General features: G+C 61.8%; 1 protein-coding gene across 1 annotated transcript; it reads right to left on the bottom strand.

Annotated features, from left to right (window-relative positions):
• Positions 1–676: 676 nt before the first annotated feature.
• RASGRF1 (Ras protein specific guanine nucleotide releasing factor 1) lies at positions 677–18828 on the bottom strand (the record flags this gene model as incomplete). Its single annotated transcript, XM_079541056.1, has 27 exons — positions 677–769; positions 2066–2134; positions 2254–2371; positions 2913–2992; positions 3616–3813; positions 3941–4025; positions 4108–4211; positions 5456–5516; positions 5717–5829; positions 6203–6309; positions 6542–6712; positions 6817–6942; positions 7094–7464; positions 7556–7804; positions 8031–8113; positions 8451–8587; positions 8699–8762; positions 8887–9047; positions 9162–9280; positions 9446–9555; positions 9641–9834; positions 10041–10120; positions 10696–10949; positions 11232–11324; positions 12113–12260; positions 12602–12708; positions 18553–18828. The coding sequence occupies 27 exons, from the start codon at positions 18826–18828 to the stop codon at positions 677–679; spliced, it is 3771 nt and encodes a 1256-aa protein (XP_079397182.1).
• Between the last annotated feature and the right edge of the window lie 398 nt (positions 18829–19226).

The raw sequence follows: 19226 nt of genomic DNA, 5'->3' as shown, positions 1-19226 counted from the left end.
TGGAAATATTTTTCCAAACAAGCTGTAAGTTGAAATAGTTTAGGGCTTGAAATAGAATTCTCATACCACGAGGTATTGCTTACAGCAAAAGTTTTCTGTCTGTTAGAGTGGAGCATGCCTGCCACTTTAAAGTTAAACTGTGTTTATATACTGTACAATGTAAAAAATACATGGTAATATTCACAGAATAAGCACTACATTACTATATTCCTGCTAGAAGGTGGTTAGACAGGATTACAGTATATGTAATAAAAACACTCGGTCATCTTCGGCTAAATCTACGTCGTGGAGCGGGGCGGGCCGGCACGAGGGGCACGAGCTGGGAGCACGGCGGGGGCTGCGGGGGGCCGGGGGCTGCGGTGCTGCCCGGCGCTCAGCTGCAGCCCTGCAGCCACTGCGCAGCCGGCGGGGCTGGAGCCGCGCCCCCCCCGCTGCCCCCGGCCCTCCGGAGAGGAACGAATGACGAAAAGAACATCGTGGAAACGAAACCGGGCCCCCCGGCGAAGTGTGGATGCGCGAAACCTTAAAGGATGCGGGGAATCCTACGCGAGGCCGAAGAGCGGGGGGGGGGGGGGAGAGCGGGGCTGCTGGGGGAAGCGCACACGGAGGGGGGGGGGGGGGCACTCCGGCATCCAACGGGAACACAGCTATGTACAGCGGGGGCAAAGCGCCCGGCTCAGGAAGGCAGCTTGGGCTCCATCCGCAGGGAAGCCCCATAGAGGGCCTCCTCGTCCATCACTCCGGACTGGTCCAGCAGGTACTGCGTCACCTGCAAAACGGGGGCAAGCGTCAGAGCCCGTGTGGGGCAGCAGTGGTGCTGCAGTGGGGAAAGGGAAGGGCCGAGCAGCGCCTGCGCTGAAGAGCAGTGCTGCAACCCCGCAGCAGATTGCATGAACCTGTCCCACCCCACAGCTGCAAAGTCCTCAGTTGCTCTTTTACTTTCTGTCCCCCGTTTTAGCAGGCACAGTGCGCTCTCTGCTGAGAGCACCAAAGCCCAGTGGTTAACCATACTGGGGGGTTGGAAATAGATGATTTCTAAGGTCCCCCCAGCCTAAGCCATTCTGTGATCTTAAGGCACTGTAATCAGGGAACACAGGTTCCTGCTGTAAGAGTGCTGCCAGCCAGCGAGCACGGCACAGCTCTGCTGTTAGCAGAAAGCCTGCTGCCGGTTCCTGCCACCTCATGGACCCCATGGCATCACGGGGCACGTGGTGCTGTGCCAGGGATGTGGGCAGCTGGGTTCTGCTCCTTCTGCAGAGCGGCAGCCCTGCAGAACCCCACAGCCCACACTTGCACACTGTGGTCACGCCGTGTGGTGGCAGATGAAGCACGAGGGCGGCCGGGGCTTTCCATCACTGCTGGGGTGTTGGGGACAACACGTGGCAGAGGCCACCAGTGCTGGGGGGGGAGGGGAACACAGGGCAGGCTGGCAGCCTGCAGTCCCAGTGGGCGCACAGTTGCTGCCCCACAATAGCTTCTACCTGTGCCAGCAGAGCCCGGCTGCGTGCCTGGGGCACTCAGACAGGATGCAGGAGGATGCCATGCTCTGCGCAGAGCTGTTGCACGGAGCCACTGCCACCTGCTGCTCACAGCCATGCAGGGCATGGCATGCACTTTCTTTCTCCTGCCTTTCCCTGCACTGTCCAGCCGAGGTCATGCTGCTGAGTGCTGAGCTCACCCGTGTTTGCAGAAAGAACCACAGCACACCAGCAGTCCTGCCTGCTGGGAAAGGTGACAGCAAAGGCACAGGGACACAGGGACAATGCTAACTTGCTGTGGCCAAGGCTCTGGTGCTGGGGAGCTGCATCCCTCTGCTCTGCCAGCAATGCAGCTCAGGGGACCTGCACTCTGCAGCATGGCACAGGCACGCCGAATGGCACTGCAGCACATAGGGAGCTCACTGCTGGCACCCTCCGTCCTCCCCATGCCACAGCCCCACAGCCAACGCTATGCTCACCTAACATGTTGTGTTCCTTACAGAAGCCCCGCAGCTACACCAAAGGTACTGCCAGAAACCCAGGCTTAGTTCTGCCATGGGGAGAGCGGGAGCTCGTGGCTCTCATACCTTGGGCTGGTGCTCGATCTTGTAGGATGTTTGCTGGAACTGGCGGATCTCTCTGATGATGTGGGAAATCTGTCCAGAGAGGAAACGAAACCATTGGTCACAGCGCAGCCATCACTGGTGATGCACCACCAGCACCACCAGCACAACCCCCGGTGCTGCCCAGAGCTGCCCACGTGCCCAGCACTCACCATCCTCATTTTGGAGAAGTTCACCAGCCCGTCCTCAGTGTAGTTGGGGGTGCCCTCCTCGATGAAGGCCAGGTCGGTCAGGTACATCCCCAGGTAGGGCACACACGGGGGGTCGCAGCTGCAGGAGCAAATCACAGACAAGTGAGAGAGAAATGTCCCCACCTGGAGCTCGTGTGGGCCCTGCAGGGGAGAGAGGAGGGCTGTGCCCTGCAGCTACTGGATCTGAAGGGTTCTGTAAGGCACAGGAGCTCCAGGGCTCAACCCCACCATCTCCTTGCCAGCTACAGAAAAATTAACCAGAATTGCATAGGAGGAGTGTAATGAGAGTGGATGAATTTGTCCCAGCACCTCAGGGCTCACTGAGGGCAGTGACTAATCAACCCCAGAGCTCAGGGGACGCAGGGAGGCAGGAAGCAAAGCAAGCACGCACTGATGGGCGCAGTGCGGGTGGGCGCACTGCAGGGCACTGAGGGGCAGAGCCCCCAGGGGAGAGGAGAGGAGGGAGAGGAGACCCGCTGCCCCTGGGCCACGCACGGCGCTCTGTGCGGCACCACGCGAACGCCATACGATGAGCATCTGGGGAAACCGGGCGTCAGAAGGGCACCCAGCCCTGCTCACCGCAGCGCAGCCCCCCGAGCAGGGGCACGGCCTTCACTCACTTTTTCAGCGCCTCCCTCAGGTTCTTGAACCTCCCCTCTGAGGACACCAGCTTCTGCAGCTTGTCGATCAGAGCCTTCGTCTGCAAGAGACCCAAAGCGTACCGTGGGGTGGCACAGGCAGGAACCCCCTGCCACCCCCACCTGCCCTGCCCGTGGGACCCTTCCTCACAGCAGCACTGTGAGTGGTGCACGGCTGCTGGGAACACGTGGAGGAGCAGAGCGGGTGCTGAGCAGAGCCCCGGCAGCACAGCACAGCACGGCAGAGCACAGCTCAGCAAAGGTCAGCACAGCACAGCACGGCACGGCACAGCTCAGCACGGCACGGCACAGCCCACAGCTCCCCGCCTCCTCCTTTGCCAGCGCCTGTCTTAATTCACAGGTTTAGCTCTTTGCAGCAAAAATATGAGATATTTCAGACTCAGGAGGAGCCCACACAGCAGTTCTGGCTCCGGCAGCCCCCGGGCTCCGGCAGGCTCGATAGAAGCTATTTCTGAGCCCAGTAAATCAACACAGGAGTTATTTCTGCTCGGCCATAATTGGTCCGAGGAGCCCTCAGAAAGAAAGAAGTGCCCACATGCACAAGGGCGCGCAGCAGCAACCTCCCTTCGGGGAACGCCCCTCCAGCCGCGGAGCTCCCTCCTGCACGGACCGACCAAACCGCGGCGCCCCGCTGCAGCCCAGCGCCCGCCCTGCCCGTGCCCACCTGCTTGGAGACCTTCAGCCAGGTTTTCTTCAGGCGGAAGATCGCGCTGCGGTTGAGGGAGGAGGTGATCTCCAGCACGGCGTTGTAGTTGTGCAGGCAGCGGCAGATGTCGGCCACCGCCACCCACTTCTCGATGGCGCTGACGCGCGCGGTCAGCTCCTCGTTGCGCAGGATCTCGGACGCAATCAAGTTGCTGACCTTCGGGAGGCAGCAGCCCCGGCATCAGCAGCGCTTTGGGCAGCGGCTCAGCCCGCACCCGCGTGCCGCACGCTCCGCTCTTTTTACCGCTCGCCATCCCGCCCCGCAGCCCCGCAGCCCCGCTCACATCATTGAAGTGCTTCGTGTTCTTCATGATGTACGGCGTGCGCTCGTTCTTCTCCAGCTTCATCCAGCCCTGCCCGAAGAACTCCCTGCAAAGGGCGGTGCCAGGTGACCGCTCGCTGCCGCGGCCGCGCCGTGCCCCACCAGCAGGACACCCCGCGCCCCACTCACTCGTAGGGGATCTTCTTGAAGACCAGGTGGTCGAGCAGCGTCAGCTGTTCTGCTATCTCCAGCGCCGAGTGATTCTCAAAGGGCTCCGCTTTGACTCCCTCAGCCTACAGTGAGGGCAACAACGAGGGCTGCTTAGGACCATCACAGAGCAGTTCGGGTTGGAAGGAGCCCCCAAAGACCCTGTGGAACTGATGCCACGAGCAGGGACCCCACAGCTCCACCAGGTGCTCAGAGCCCATCCAGCCTGACCATGGGTGTCCCAGGGATGGGCACCGAGTTGGGACTTTCTGTACCTCAGGCTCATACGATGGGCAAAGCCATCTGTGCCACGAAGCCCACCCGTCACCGCTTCTCTCCCTGACCCCATACAGCGCTGGGGGATCCCAGAGCATTAATCACATCCATACGTGTGTCCATGTGGACACACACAGCCATCTGATCCCCACTGCTGACTTAATGGAGTGTCAGATCCCAGCACACCGGTTTGTGTAACTGCCACCTTTCTGCCCTACATCTGCTTAATGAACAAAGCAGCAGGGAGCTGCAGCAGGAGCAGAGCAGCTCTGTGAGCACCCGAGGTGGGCACAGTGCAGAGCCCACTGCTGCCAGGATGGATCTCCCAGGGGATGTCAGAAAAGCAGCAGGAGCAGGATGCCCCCAGCCGATGGGCTGCTCCTGCCCCATGCCCGGAGCCCCTGCTGTCCCCAGGTGGAGAAACCCCACGAGGGGACCTCGCAGCCCCTGCACCCCAACGGGCACCCCAAGCCCTGCAGGGCACTGCCTTTCCCAGGTGTTGTCCTTAAAGCTCAGCTCCTCGGGGGAAGCAGCAGAGCGAAACCCCTGTGTTTGTTTGCATGCTCCACTTCCAGGGCAGTTTGCAGCTCCAGTGATTGCAGACAAAAGCCTTAAAACCTGAAGGGACTCAAAGCCTGCAGAAAGCAGCGTGCAGACCAGAGGGCAGCAGCACTGTTGTTTCAGGCGCACCAGGCCACGCTGGAGTGCTTCTGTTTTTTTCCAGGCTTTGTTTTCTCTGAGTGCAGAAAGCAGCAGCAGCACAGTGCTCACCCTGAGCTCTGTAAATGCACAGCACGTTCCCTGCGCTCTGCTTGGAGCGACGCTGGCACAGCATCTGGAGCCCACAGCCAGCAGCACTGGTGCAGCTCTGGGGGCTCTGGGAACCCACCGGCATCCCTGCACCCTGCACCCTGCAGGCTGCCCATCTCTGTGCCCCTGCAGCACCGCCAGTGGTGCAGATGAACGGATCCGGATGGGGGCTGCTTTGGTGCTGCCGTTTCCAACAGCGGGTCACCAAGGCTGCCGTGCACACCGAGCAGCTGACAGAGCTCACCATCTGCACCACTTCCTCCAGCGTGGTCTGGTTGTCCCCCGGGTCCTCCTGTGTCAGAGTTCTGTGGCACAAAAGGATGCAGCACTTAGAATCGTGGGAAAGGACCCCAGAACCACCCCCCCCACCCGCAGGCTGGGTGCCCCCCATCAGCTCAGGCTGCCCAGGTTCCCATCCATGTCCTCAGGCCCACTTTTACCCTGGGAGCAGCCACAGGAGCCCAGAACTGCACCAGGAGAAGTGAACCCTCCACCAGCCCTTCACCTGATGATGTTTGCAGCTGCTTTCCTCTCCTGAGTCAGGAGCTCGGGGTCGTGAATCACCTCCTCCAGAAAGCTGATCACCCTGAACTTCAGCTCTTCATTTGTTTCAAAGTCCTGCCAAATCAGGCACAGCTGCGATCGATTTCACTCACAGTGCACCGCAGCGCTACGAGGATGGGGGACACCAGGCAACACCACGGCCGCTGACCCTGATCTCAGCCTGCTGCCTCCCCCCAAGAACCAAACCCCAGTGATGCTCTTCCCCACAGCCCCGTGCCGTGGTGCCCTGCTGCATCCACAGCACTTCCCATCTCCCTGCGTCCGCTCATTTGCTTAAGGAAAGAAAAAAGATCCAAACTTTCTTCTTCAAACAGCTGAGCCCACTGCCAAACCTGTGCCAGCACTGAGGGACCCCAAAGAGCACACCCAGCCCCCCTGAGCTGCCCTGTGCCACGGGGACACCACTGCCCGGAGCCCCCCGCTGCACCTGCGAGTGCTTGGAGACCCAGTGCCGCAGCACATTGAGGACCCTGTTGGTGGCTGCTCTCCGGATGACGAACTCCTTGTCCCCGTTCCGCTGGTCGGTTGGGAAGCCTGAAAGCAGGAGCACTGCTCAGCACAGCCACAGTGCTGCCAGGATTTTTACTTTTAGGATTGCAAGAAGGAAAAGCCTTATTTTTGCAAGTGCCCCAATGCAGTCGAGCTGCATGTGCAAGGGGCTTGGCAACGTGCAACCTGCAGAGCCGCAGTACTGCTGGGGGCAGCAGCCAAACCCAGCGGGGACGGGCGCACGCAGACCCTGACCCTGCAGAACCCAACCCCGCACCTGCGCTGGCCAGCGACATGCGCCGGTACTTCTCCTTGGTGGGGGTCCCCTCGTTGGCGCCCGCCGTGGCGATGGCGAAGGCGGAGGCGGCAGACAGGGAGCTGCGGGTGGTGTCCAGCTCCCGGCAGGATGGCATCACCACACCGTTGTTGTAGGAGAACAGGGAGAAATCTGGAGGGGGAACGGCAGCGCTCAACCGCAGCTGCAGCCCAGCCGGGTCCCCCCATCCCCGCAGCAGCCCGCAGCTCGCCACAGGCGCCGCGCTCACAGCTCACCTGAGGAGTTCTTGCACTTGATGGACATGGGAGTGGTGGGAGATTTTGTTGGTGAAGCTTCAGCCTCCGCCTCATCGCTCTGGTTGGGGTCAGTGTCGGACTCCTCCCGGACGGACACGTCTGAGCCTGGTGAGCAGGCAGCGCTCACTGCCAGCACTGCGTGCGGTGCGGCCCGGTTTTGGCACCCCGGAGCTGCAGCCCAGGCACCCGTATGATGGCAATGTGACCCCAGCAGGTCACAGCCGGGGCACCGCCTGCCCTTCCCGCAGGGACTCACTCTGCTTGCTTGGTGGCATCTCCTCCAGTTTCTCCGCGACCGCTTCCCCTTCATCAGGGATCTTGTTGGGGTAGCTGCTGGACACGTACAGCTTGTTGATGTCCAGGGTGGTCTTGCTGAAGGGGCCCATGGAAGAGTACATGCTTGCATAGCCGTTGGAGGAGCAGCTGAGCGCCGCCAGGTCCAGCGCCTTGCCCCCAGTGATGATGGGGATGTTGAGGGAGAGCTTCCTGCGCCGGCTGGGGGACGACGATTTGGTGATGGAGAGCGGCGGCGGCGAGGAGAACTTGCGGTTGGCGCGGGGGGATTTGGGAGGCTCGCCGTAGAGCAGCTTGGTGTTCTGGCTGCTGGCAAACAGCAGCTCCAGGGACCTGCAGGAGGAGACGGGAGCCGGCGCTCACCCTGCAGCACAGCGTGGCACGGAGCGCCACCAGGTGGGAGACGGCGCACACAGAGCCTCACCGCGCAGGGATGGCGCTGATGGGTTTCTTGTAGATGGTGATGAGCTTGTCGAGAACGACCAGGGCGGTGGTGAAGACGCGGTACGAGTGCAGGAACGTGTTCAGAAAGTCGATGCTCAGGAAGCGCAGGTCTGTCAGCCGCTCCAGCAGCCGTTCCACGCTTGCATAGCGGATCTGGAGGACCTTGCAGGAATTCATCGTTTTACTGAACCTAATGTCAACATCATCACAATACAAGCTGGCATCAGACCTGCAGAGAAACAAGAGATCTGTGGCTCCAGCCTGAATGAGACCGAGAGCTGCAGGGCAGGAGCAGCCACACTCAAGGCATGCAGGGACTGGGGATGGGGGTGCCGGGGGATGGAGCCCTGCCTCGGGGCTGCTCCGGGGAAGGCTGGGCCCCAGATAAGTGGCAAAGCTGGGGCAGGGCAGAGCCCTGTGGCCATGAAGTACACAGCATTGCCCACAGTACTCACTTGATCATCTGCGGCACGGTGACCTTGGAGTTCTCCTCGAAGGCATTCATCATGAGCCCATTGCAGCGGATGTTGTCCACGCACTGTGAGAAACAGTGGGGGACGTGGGAGGGGGCAGTGGTGGGAGAAGCACCCCGCTCCCATTTTTTCTCTTTTGGAGAAGAATTTTTTCCTAAAATCCAACTTTGTGCAAAGCAAGCACAGAGCTCATAAGGCGTCACCACATGCAGGGATCAGGGGAGAAGTCAACTCTAGGCGCAGCCCATAGGCAGCCCACAGGACACCCTGTATCCATGTGGTGCAGCTCTTGGCATCCCATAATTCACTTCCACTGTTTGAGCCACCAGACGCCAGAAACACCTTCTGGAGATGTTCTGCGGCCACGCAGCATGCATGCTGGCCCCCAGGGGTGAGCCATACCTGGCTGATGTCGCTGGTCCAGGCAGCCTTCTCCTGCCTGGAGGATGCCACGAGGATGACGGTGAAGGACGACGCGTCCTTCGGCTCCACCACAATCTTGAAGTCGAGATGGTCGATGTCCTGTCCTGAAGCTTTCGCTTTGGAGCAGAGCAAGCGCGCGCAGTGACATTGGATGGGGAGATGCACAGCCAAAGCCCCCCACCCCAAGGAAGGGCACAGGAACTGCGGGGCAGCGGGGGGGTACCTACCGTCCTCGTCAGTGCTCTCCTGCTCCTCGATCAGCGTGCAGTCGATGAGGGAGATGACGCCATTCTGCAGAGTGGGAACTGGGGTCAGCGGCAGGATGGTAAATCCAGCCACAGTGGGGTGGGGAGCCGCTGCCCCGGCCCCTGCTGCTCTGACAATGACAATGCCATGCCCTGTCCCCACTGCCCACCTTGGTGAGGTGCAGCTTGCCGCCAGAGCCACGTGTGCAGATGATCAGGTGCTTGGAGAAGAGGAAGCACTGCCGCTCACCCTCCTTGCGCAGTGACAGAGAGCCCAGCCGCCCGCGTGTGATCTTCCCCTTCTCTGACATCGGCACTTGGATGAGGGACCCTGCAGGGAGAGCCCCCATCCCTGGCTCTGGCTGGCTCCGTGGGGTGGCAGGGACTGCAGCGCCCCATGGCACCTGCTCTGACCGAGGAGGGCACGGCAGCAAGAGCACGGTACCTTGTCGTACAAAGGTCTGGCTGGTGTCCAGCAGAATCTCACAGCCCTCGATGATCATCCGCTCTATTGCCAGATTTTTTCGGATGTTCTCGGTCTCACTCACTTCATCGTGCATTATCCTGAAGGAGGGAGGTGAGCTCCAGTGACACGCACCCAAGCTGCTCCGCAGCTCCCTCGAAACAGGCTGGGTGGCTGCGCTGGGACAACTCACAAACGAAGGGACATTCCCAGAACCACCACCTCCATCCATACCGCACAGCCCTGTGTCACCCCACGGCTCTGACCTGGAGAGCTCCTCCAGCTTGGACTTGGCGTAATCCAGGCTGTTCCTCTCCACGTGCTCGTGCGGGGTGTGCGCCAGCAGCTCGTGCAGCGTCAGGATGTACCGGGGGATCTGCGAACAGAGCAGAGAGGGGCTCAGCAGCACAGCACAGGGCTGGGGCTGGGCTGGGGCACGGGGGGCTATCAGCCACGGTCACCTGGAACATGGGGTAGGTGAGGAAGGTCTCCAGCGTGCGCTCCTCGCAGTCGGGCTTGGCCTCGTAGTGCTTCAGCAGCTTGTCGAAGTCGCGGTTCTGCTTGCAGTGCGCCAGGATCTGCAGGCTGTACTGGTGGTTCCGCACAAACTCCTGGTAGATGTTCAGCATGGGCAGCAAGATGTCAAAGAGGTCGGCTGCAGACAGAGGCAGCAATTGGCTTTCTCCATTTATTCTTTTTTTTTTTTGCTCAGGCCCACGCCTGACGTTAACGAGGCTCAGGGGCCGGCAGCGACGTGCAGTGCTGCGCTTCACCGCTGCCAACAATTAGCACAAAGTCTGCTGAGCCTCGTTAGGACAGCAGCGAGAAGCAGGGAGCAGAGCAGGGCCGAGGGGCACTCACCCAGCACGAGTGTCGGCCAGCTGGATATCCTCGCTTTCAGGCCTTGGTAAAAGATTTGGTGCAAAAACATGATCGTTTCGCTGCAAAGAAACCCACAGGCATAGGGCAGATGAACAAGAAGAGATAATAATTGGACCAAGTCACCCCCCAGCCGTGTGTGGGGCAGCCTGGTGATGAGTCCTGCCAGGGGGGCTGCAGGGAGGTCCCAGGACAGTAAGTGGGCGCTCGGCAGCACCCTGAGCCCCTGAGCCTGGGGGACCCCACCATCTCAACCCCACAACGCAGCATCGCCTCCTCTGTGCCCAGCGTCTCCTCCACGCACAGCACCAGGCACCTCTTTGCAAAGCCCGCTCCCCCTGGCTGCAGGCTGGGAGCTAACCAGGATTCCCCTTTGCATACTCCTGCTCCCTGTGAAATGGATGCCCGCTGCTGGTGGCTGCCCCTTGTCTCCACGTGCCGCCAGTGGAGCGATGCGTGTTTAATTCCCAACAGCCAAAAAACCATCCCTGCATCCTCCAGGCCTGGCAGTAACGCTACCCTCCCTGCACCAACACCATGAATTTGGTTGGATTGCTCAGAACAGGATCACGGAACGTTCCCAGGTGGAGAGGACCCAAAAGGAATCCAACCCAGAAGCTCCCAAGCCAGAGCCCACCTGTTGAGGAAGATGCTGCTGACATCATCGTGCGTGATGGGCGGCTTCTTGGAGCTGGCAGCCATGCGCAGCGGCCGCAGGAAGTTGTTGACCAGGATGTGCAGCTGCTGCACGTATTCAGCCTCGGCCTCCAGCATGCTGAACACCACCTGGTTCCTCTTGCGCATGCTGTCGGCATGCGGGGACCTGATGTAGTCCTGGATGATGGTCTTCCACTTCCTGCGGCACAGCCAGCCACGCAGGAAGCTCTGCACCTGGGGTAGCAGTGCTCATTAGTGCAGGCTGGCTCATTAGCACAGGCTGACTAACCTAACCTAACTGGGCAGGCCGCAGCCCATGGTGCCGGCAGCAGCCAGCAGTGCTTCTGTGCAGGTGAATGTGACCCCACCAAGACACGGATGCGAGGCAGCACTGCCTGGCAGCAGCTCCGTGTGGGTGCTCAGCCCAACGCAGCTGTGGCTGCCCAGCTCAAAGCCCAGCTCCCCTCTAGCATCCCCACATCGGCCCGGCAGCTCAACGCCCCGGCTGTGCCGAACCTTTTTGATTTTCTTGATGTCACTGTCATCGTCGCTGGGCGCGCTGCTCTGCACCGACTGGATGCGTTCGTGGTCCTTCAGCAGGGAAGCGATCTGCAGCACAGGGACGGCAGCACACCTGCAGTGTCCTCACAGCAGGACCCGGCAGTGCTGCGCTATGGACACGGCGCAGTGGATGCTGCCCTCGGTGGGGTGGCAGCAGGGATGCAGCCGTGCCCCCACCCTGCCCGAGCCACAGCCAGCACAGCGTGCTGCACTCCTTGCCCGTGCTTCTCGCCCTGCTATGCGCTGCTTCACCCCCACCCAGAGCCCTGCAACCATTGACAAAGGCTACGGGAAAAGGTCTGGAAAAAATGCCACCCAGAAAAAAACGTCAGGAAAACCAAATTCTGACTTTATAGACAGATAGGAGGAGAAAGAAAAAAACTTTCAAAGAATACTGGAAAGAAAAGAAAAAGTAATAACCTAATTTTGGGGATAAAGAGAAAGAAAGGAAGGTTTGGGTTTCAGGTAGACACCAAGTGAAATTATTCCAGATTCCATATCAACTGATGGACCCTAGCAACTAATGGCTGGCAGTGCTGTGCCCTAAGCAAGGTGTACCCTATTTGCCCCACCTGTCCCCATCCCTGCACAGCCCTGACGCAGCCCACACTGCCCTGCTGCAGCACACAGTGCAAATCCCAGCAGGCAGAATGCAATGGCAGGGAGCCCCCACCCCTCCCCAGGATCCATTTCTCCACCCAGCGCTGCCCCCACCCCAGCAGCCACGTGTGACACAACCCCCCGTGTGACACAACCCCCGTGTGACACAGCCCCCCGTGTGACACAGCCCCCCGTCTGCCCGCAGTGCCCGCTGCAGCGCCCGGTCCGCCCCGCACCTCCGCCTTCAGGCGCTCGATCTCGATTTCCCCATCCTCAATCTGTTGTCGGAGTTGCTTGGCAACAGTTTTCTCCGTTTCCACGATCTGAAGTAAATGGAGGTACTTCTGCATCAGCGCCTCGTGCTCCGTGGCCAGGGTCCTGTAGCTGTGAGCAGACACGGCTCTCAGCGTGGCCCCGGAGCCCCAGGCACGTCGCACCCCCCAGACACACAGCGCAGCGGGACCCACAGACAGGATACAGAGAGCTGCATGCATCTGAGCCACCCGCATGCACCCCACGTTGCCATCCCCTCCTTGCCATCAGTCCTCCCACCAGCGGATGCTGCACCAATACGGCCCAGCACAGCAATGCCCACTCCGACAATCCCATTCCCAACCATTTTTGCTATCCCCAATGGAAGCCCTGCAGCCTGCTGGCCCACGCGCATGGCAGGGGTGGGGTGCAGAAGCAGTGACACACGGATGGCATAAGGCAGCCCTTGGTACCTGGCGTGGGCAATGGCCGCCACCCACTCGTCACAGTCCTTGGCATCCTCTGTGCGCAGCTCCAGCGTCTTCTGGTTCTCATGGTTGAAGTTCACGGTGAAGTAATGCTGTGGGGGGAGCAGGACAGGGTCAGGAGGGTCCCTGTGGTCAGCAGCGCGTTGCTCTGCTCACAGCTGCAGCACTGCTCCAGGAGCACAGCCATGGAGCTGCAGGGGGGACACTGCTATGAAACACAGAGCAAGTACCAACGTCCTCTGGGCACTGCCAGATCCCAAATGCACATGAACACAGCACAGCCCAGGGCTGCAGGACAGGAGGGGGCCTTCCCCTGCGCAGGGGATGCGCTGCTGCATCCCTTCCATGTCCCATCACATCCCTTCCATGTCCCATCACATCCCTTCCATGTCCCATCACATCCCTGCCACATCCCATCACATCCCCGCTGTCAGGACCCCGCACAGAGCCGTGCCCCACGCGCAGCAGCGCCGGCCCTGGGCACCCTGGTGGCCGCAGCAGGGCAGGACAGGCGCAGCAGCTATTTTCAGCTTCCCTTGACATTTACAGTATTGGTGTTAATTGTGCGGCGGCGGCAGCCCGCGCGGCCCCAACCTGCGCTGTTGCTGTGCTTTCCTGCTGTCTCCTAGGAGACAGGTAACGCGCAGCACTGCCGCCAGCTGCCGGGCCAGGCAGAAACCTGCTGGAAAAAGCTCCTTCTGATGCTGTCTGCTGCTCTGCTGCGGAGTTCAACGAGGGCAAGCAGGTACCATGGCTGCTGGGAGAAGCCGCAAGGATGGGGGTGAGGGGCAAGGAGCGCAGCACCCGGTGTGCCTGCAGCGCCCACAAGGGGCTGCATTCACCAGGTAACAGCCAGAAACAGCCTCGGCCTCGCTCAACCTGACGGCTCCTGCAGGGACCTCCACTGTGCTGCATCCTCCCAGCACAGCCCCAGAGCTGACTGGTTCAGCCTTGCACACTGGGATGGACCTCGGTGCCACATCCTCGTGCCCCGCAACTGCTGGGGGAGCCCTCCCTCCCTCTGAGCCACATCACCCCTCCACCTCCTCTCTCCCAGCCCAAAGGCTTCTAGGGGCAGCAGGACGCCCCTGACAGACACCCATCCAGGTTCCAGAGCTGCATGGGTGGCCGTGCCTCACCGCGGTGCTGCCGTGCCCTGCACTGGCCCTGGAGCTGTGCACACCGTGTGCTGTCACTGCCATCATTCCCATCCAACGCCCAGGAAGCGCAACGTGCTCCAAAGGAGGAAGTTATTTTATATTTGAATAATACAACTCCCACTGCCTGTTATCTCCTCCTGAATTACGAGCCTCCGCCGTTATCTCAGCCACACATCGCACTGACAGCGCGGGAACGGCTCAGCAGCGCTCACTGTGCTGGGGGCACAGAGGTGGCACTGGAGCCAGCAGCGCCAGCAGCCTGAGGGCAGGCAGAATACCCCCATCCTGCAGCAGGCACAGCTCCTGCAGCTCACGCTTCTCCTTCTCGCTGCCTTTTCTGCTCATTGGAAGCTCTCATTAGCACACGTCCGTGGAGGCACTCGCAAATCACCTTTCATCAAACCTCCCCTTGCTCTGCTTTCTGAGAAACAAGACCTCGGGTCCCTCATTACGGGCATTTTGCAGCACCTCCTGCAGTCCCCCCCGCAGGCTCTGGGCACTGAGCATCCCCCCTGCTTTATCCCCAGGGTGCAGCCGATGGCGGCTCTGCCTGCAGGAACGGCACGGGAGCATTTCAGGTCACGGTGAGCAGTGCTGAAAGCAGCAGCAGGCGATGCTCTGAGTCCTTCCTCCAGGGCCAGAGCTGCCCGAGCTTCACAGGGAGATGCTGCAAGTGTTTTTCAGCACCGGCAGACAGTGCATTCTGCTTTTGCCCCGGCCTCCAAAACCCCCAGCTCAATCACACTGAAGTCATTTAGTCTGAGGCAGACACCAGCGCGAAAAATCCCAGCTCCAGAAGTCCAATAAACTCCAGCACCTGGATGCTGCGTGTGGCCACCGGGTGCTGAGCTGGGCAACGGGCAGAAGCACATCTCCACAGCACAGCCACTCCTGCAGGAACCTGCATGCTGCTCCCAATGCCCATCACCCACAGCTCAGAGCAGCTCAGCCCTGGTGCAGGCTGCACTGCTGCATCCCCAATCCTGCATGGCCGCAGCAGCACAGCTGGCACAGCGCAGGAGGTGCAGCGTGCAGGGAGCTGGCCTGGCACCTGCTGCAGCCCTGGTCCCCACACCCCTCCCCAGCACCTCGGTTCCCTGTTGCTCCAGCAGAACAGCCCAGCAGCAGCCCAGCTATTTTTATCGAGACAAGAGCGCAACAGCAAAATGCTGCTTGGGAGCTATTTCTGCTTCCAGAACCTCAACAAATGACTTTGAATTAATGAAGGAGACTACCCAAGTGATTAACGTGCAGGGATGGCTCCGCACAAATGTCCTCCCTCGTGTCTGATGTCCCCATGCTGGTGCTGCTGGCGCAGCCGCGCTGCCCTCTGCCAAGCACACAGAATGGAGGCAAAGCAGCACCTGCTGGGAGTTGTGCCGGGCATCTCTGAGCACCCCAGGACTCGTGTCCTGCTGTCCCAGGGTGCTGAGATGTGCAGGATCCCCAGCAAGGCAGCTGGGAGCCATGCACAGGGTTCTCCCACGCTTGCCTCACACCCACCCCAGCTCCCCATGGGGCTCAGCAGGACCCACTGACACTCAAGGGCCACACCTGTGTCCTATTCCCACAGCCTTATCCTGCTCCCATGCCCACGGTGGGGGACACCTGAGCTCCTCCATCCTGCACATCCCCAGCCAAAGCCACCAGACAGCTGCAATGAACGTGTGTGCGACCGCAAAGGGAGCTCTGTGCAGAGTGCAGTGGTGCCCCCTCACAGTGCTGCAGGGGGACAGGCAGGGTGCTGCTGCCATCCCCCCTGCACAGCACCAGGTGCTCCAGGGGCACCGAACCACAAGACGGGACCGAACATCTCCAGCACTCAAAGTAAGGAAGGGAACAGCAGTGTCAGGCCTGACACAAGCAGAAGCACGGCTGCTTGGGACCGTGGAGCCCATCTGACACCCCAGACCTCATTACCTGCTGGGACAAGATGCAGCACCACGCTTTGTGCCCACGCTCGGTGCCATCGGCCAGGTCCCAGCAGGCACAAGGCACTTCCACATGGAGCACGGCCGGGCTCCAGGCTGAGAACATTGCAGCAGGAGCAGCCTGCAGCCCCTGCAACACACAGGACAGCTCTGCTGGGCTCCCCACAGCACCACCCCACCCGTGCCTGGGGATGCTGCACAGGGACACGCATGTATACAGCTCACAGGCCAAGGTCTGCCCAAATATTCCAAAACTTGATGTCAGCAGGGCTCCATTCCCAACGCCCCTGGTGCAATTCTGCGTTGCTGTCACACAGCTCACTGCAGACACCTGGGCAAAGCACGGGGCTGGGAGCAGCACCGTAACCAGGGGCATCCCCACCTCGGCCGTGTGCCAAAGGGAGCTGCCAGCCAAGGTGCAGGCAAACGCTTATGAGGTGCAGAAAGCACTGCGGTGCCCCCTCAGCTCCTCTAGGTGACTGCTGGGGCAAAACGCGGGCTGTGACTTCAGCTCCTTTGTTCGTACAACCTCTGTAGAAGACTCTGTTGTCCCCGGATGTCCTTATTTGGATTTCCATGACAAATGTGGGGGAAGGGTTTTTTGTCCCCTGACATCACCCTGTCCTTTGGCTGAGACCGTGTGAACACAGAGCCCACAGCCAGCGAGCAGCACGCACCCCGAGCCCCCCGCATTGGGGACGCGGTGCCCGAATCCTCTGTTCTGCACCTCCATTTGCCAAATAACTTCACTCCTTCCCTCTCACATGCACTGCATGCTAAGCACGCTGCATTCCAGAAAAAAAAAAAAAGAAACCTGCAGCAAAGCAAAATAGGTGATCATGAAAACAGAGAGCGTTGGGAAGGCACAGCCTTTGACATTTCTCCTTTGTGGAGAATTTGGAACCTTTTGGGTTTTGCTTTGGTTCGGAAGGAATCCAAACCCAAAGGTGCTGTCTGAAAGGAGCCCCGTGCTCACGGCTGAAGCCCGGATGGGTGAATCCCCTCCAACAGCAATTAATGGTGATCAGGGGCGATGCTAGAAATTTCCTCCACACCTTTGAAAGAGCCACTGCTGCCGGGCGCAGCTCTGCACCGGCACGGGAGGAAGCAGCCCCTCTGTTCTGCAGAGCTGTCCCCCCCCAGCCATCCTGCACTGAGCGGGCTGCAGAGCTGCACCATCAGCATTCTGCTGCTCATCCCATCTGCTGGGAGATTAATCAGTTTGCGGAGCTGTGGGCAACCCGGTGCCCGGGTGCTTCCATCTGCATTTGTCCCAATAATGAGACACGGTGCAGAGCCAGGCGCTGGCCCCGGTGAATCAGTGCAGAGCAGCAGCCCTGCAGGCAGCTCATGGGGCAGGAATTGCTGTGCCCCACGGGCAGATCAACACAAACGGATCCTCCGGGTGCACTGTGAAACCAGAAGGGATGGTGACAGCCTGCCCTCAGTGTTCCCCAAACAGAAAATTCCTCCTGGACAAATAAGAGGACTCAAAACCTGGCTAATGAGCCAGGATCAAGCTATGGAGCTGCCCTGGGGCACAGCAACAAACCAGGGGGCGGTGACCCCCAGCAGACACACAGCAGCCTTTGCTGCTGCTGCTGCAGGCAGAGCGGGAGCATGCAGGAGCCACTCAAAGGCGACAGAGCTGCGAGGGCACCGCTGCCGCACAACAACAACAGCAGCGTTCAGCCAGAGCGGAGCGGCTGCAGCAATCGCTGCCAGAGCTGTGCCACGGCTCCGAGCTGCTGCGGCCCCAGTGCTGCCGGGCGTTGGGTCGTTGAGCGTCGGGGATCAGCGGCTCGCCGCCTCTCTGCAGGCCGCCCTATCGGCCCCGCTCCCCGTGTGACTGCTGGGCCACATTATGCAAGAGCTGCAGAGCCGGAGCACGAGGCGCGGGGCCTCCTGCGAGCAGGCAGCCGGGGCTGTGCAAGCACTGCTTCCCGCAGCCCCACACGGGCACCGGGCTCAGCGCGTGCCCACACGCAACGCACCGCGGCCGCGGGGCGAACCAGCACCGGCCCTCCAAAATCTGGACGGGGTATCCGACACAGCGGGAGCAACGGATGGGGATTGGCGACCCCAGGCACAACTCGGCCCAGCGCCGAGAAAACCCGCAGGCAACAGCCGCGGGCGGGCGGTCGGAGCTCTGCAGCTCACGGCACAGCGCCGTGCCGGTGGGAGCTGCTTGCGGTGCCCCACGGAGCCGCCGGGACGCACCGCACCCACAGGCATCGACACCTGTGCTGCGGGCGCAGCGCCGCTCTGCGTGCCCTGGGGGGGCACCGCGTTTCCAGGCGGGCGTGCGGCAGGGGGCGAAGAGCGGCACCCAACCCCAGAGCTGCACGCAGCGCTCAGAGCGCGGCTTTCCTCACCGACCCGTTCCCGGCGGTGCCCCTGGGAGCCTCGTGCCGCCCTCGGCTCCGTGCCGAAACCCTGAGGCCGATCGGCGCGGACGGAGCACCCCGATGGAGCCGGGGCAGCCGCGGCCGCTCCGCTCTCCCCGTCCCCCCACAGGGCGGCAGCCGCACAGCGCCCGGCGGGGCCGCGCCGCGGACACGCGTGGGCTCCGTTGCGCAAAGCACGACTCGCGACCGCGGGGCGGCGCCCTGCGGCGATTAGCGGGGGTAATTAGCGGGGCTAATTGCGGGACCCGTCACCCCCCACCCCCGCGATCCGCCCCAGGGACCGGCGGCGGCGCCCCGGGAGCACCACCCCGCCGCACCCCGCGTCCCCCGGCCGCGATCACGCGTGGGCAGAGGCCGGGCGGCTCCGCGGGGGGAGCGCGGCACCGGGAGCGGGCGGTGCGGGGGCAGCGGGCGGTCGGGCGGCCCCGGGCACCCACCTGCTTCTCCAGGGAGTCCCTGGCCGAGAGGGAGGGCTTGGGGGAGGGCGCCCGGTCGCAGACGCAGCCCTCCAGCAGGTAGAGCCCCGAGGGCCGGGAGCTGGAGTCGGTCTCGAAGTAGAAGAGCATGTTCTGCAGCAGCGCGAACCACTTGGTGTGCCATTTTGTGTTGTCGGAGCTCCGCTTGCTCAGATAGCCCTTCTTGGCGCCGTCCTTCTTCGCCAGCAGCCCCAGGTAGGTGACGTGCCCGTCATTGAGCCGCATCCCCTTCTGCATCTTGGTGGGCTCCGCGGCTCCTCACATGGTCCCCGGCGGGCAGGCGGCGGGCGGGTACCTGGCGAGCAGCCGCAGCCCCCGCGCCCGCATCAGCGGCGCCCGCTGCCCCCGGAGAGCCGCCGGCTCCTCATCTCCTCGCGCCGCCGCCCGGCCCCGCGCTGCGCTCCGCTCCGCTCCTCCCGCGGCGGCGGCAGTGCCGGGGGAGCGCCGCGTCCCGGAGCCGCGTCTCCCGCAGGCGGCGGAGTCATGTGACGGTGCCAACGCCGCCACCGCCGCGGACGGCGGCACCGGGACGCCCCGCGCCGGGGACGGATGGGCGGATGGCTCTGCCCCAACGACGGCTGCGGGGGCGGCCGCGCCGCGCCGCCTGGGGTCGGCCCCCCCCTCCTCTCCTTTCC

The sequence above is a fragment of the Tetrao urogallus genome, assembly GCF_951394365.1.
Source record: "Tetrao urogallus genome assembly, chromosome: 11".
NCBI lineage: Eukaryota > Metazoa > Chordata > Aves > Galliformes > Phasianidae > Tetrao > Tetrao urogallus.
This window is presented reverse-complemented; position numbering and strand designations above follow the sequence as displayed.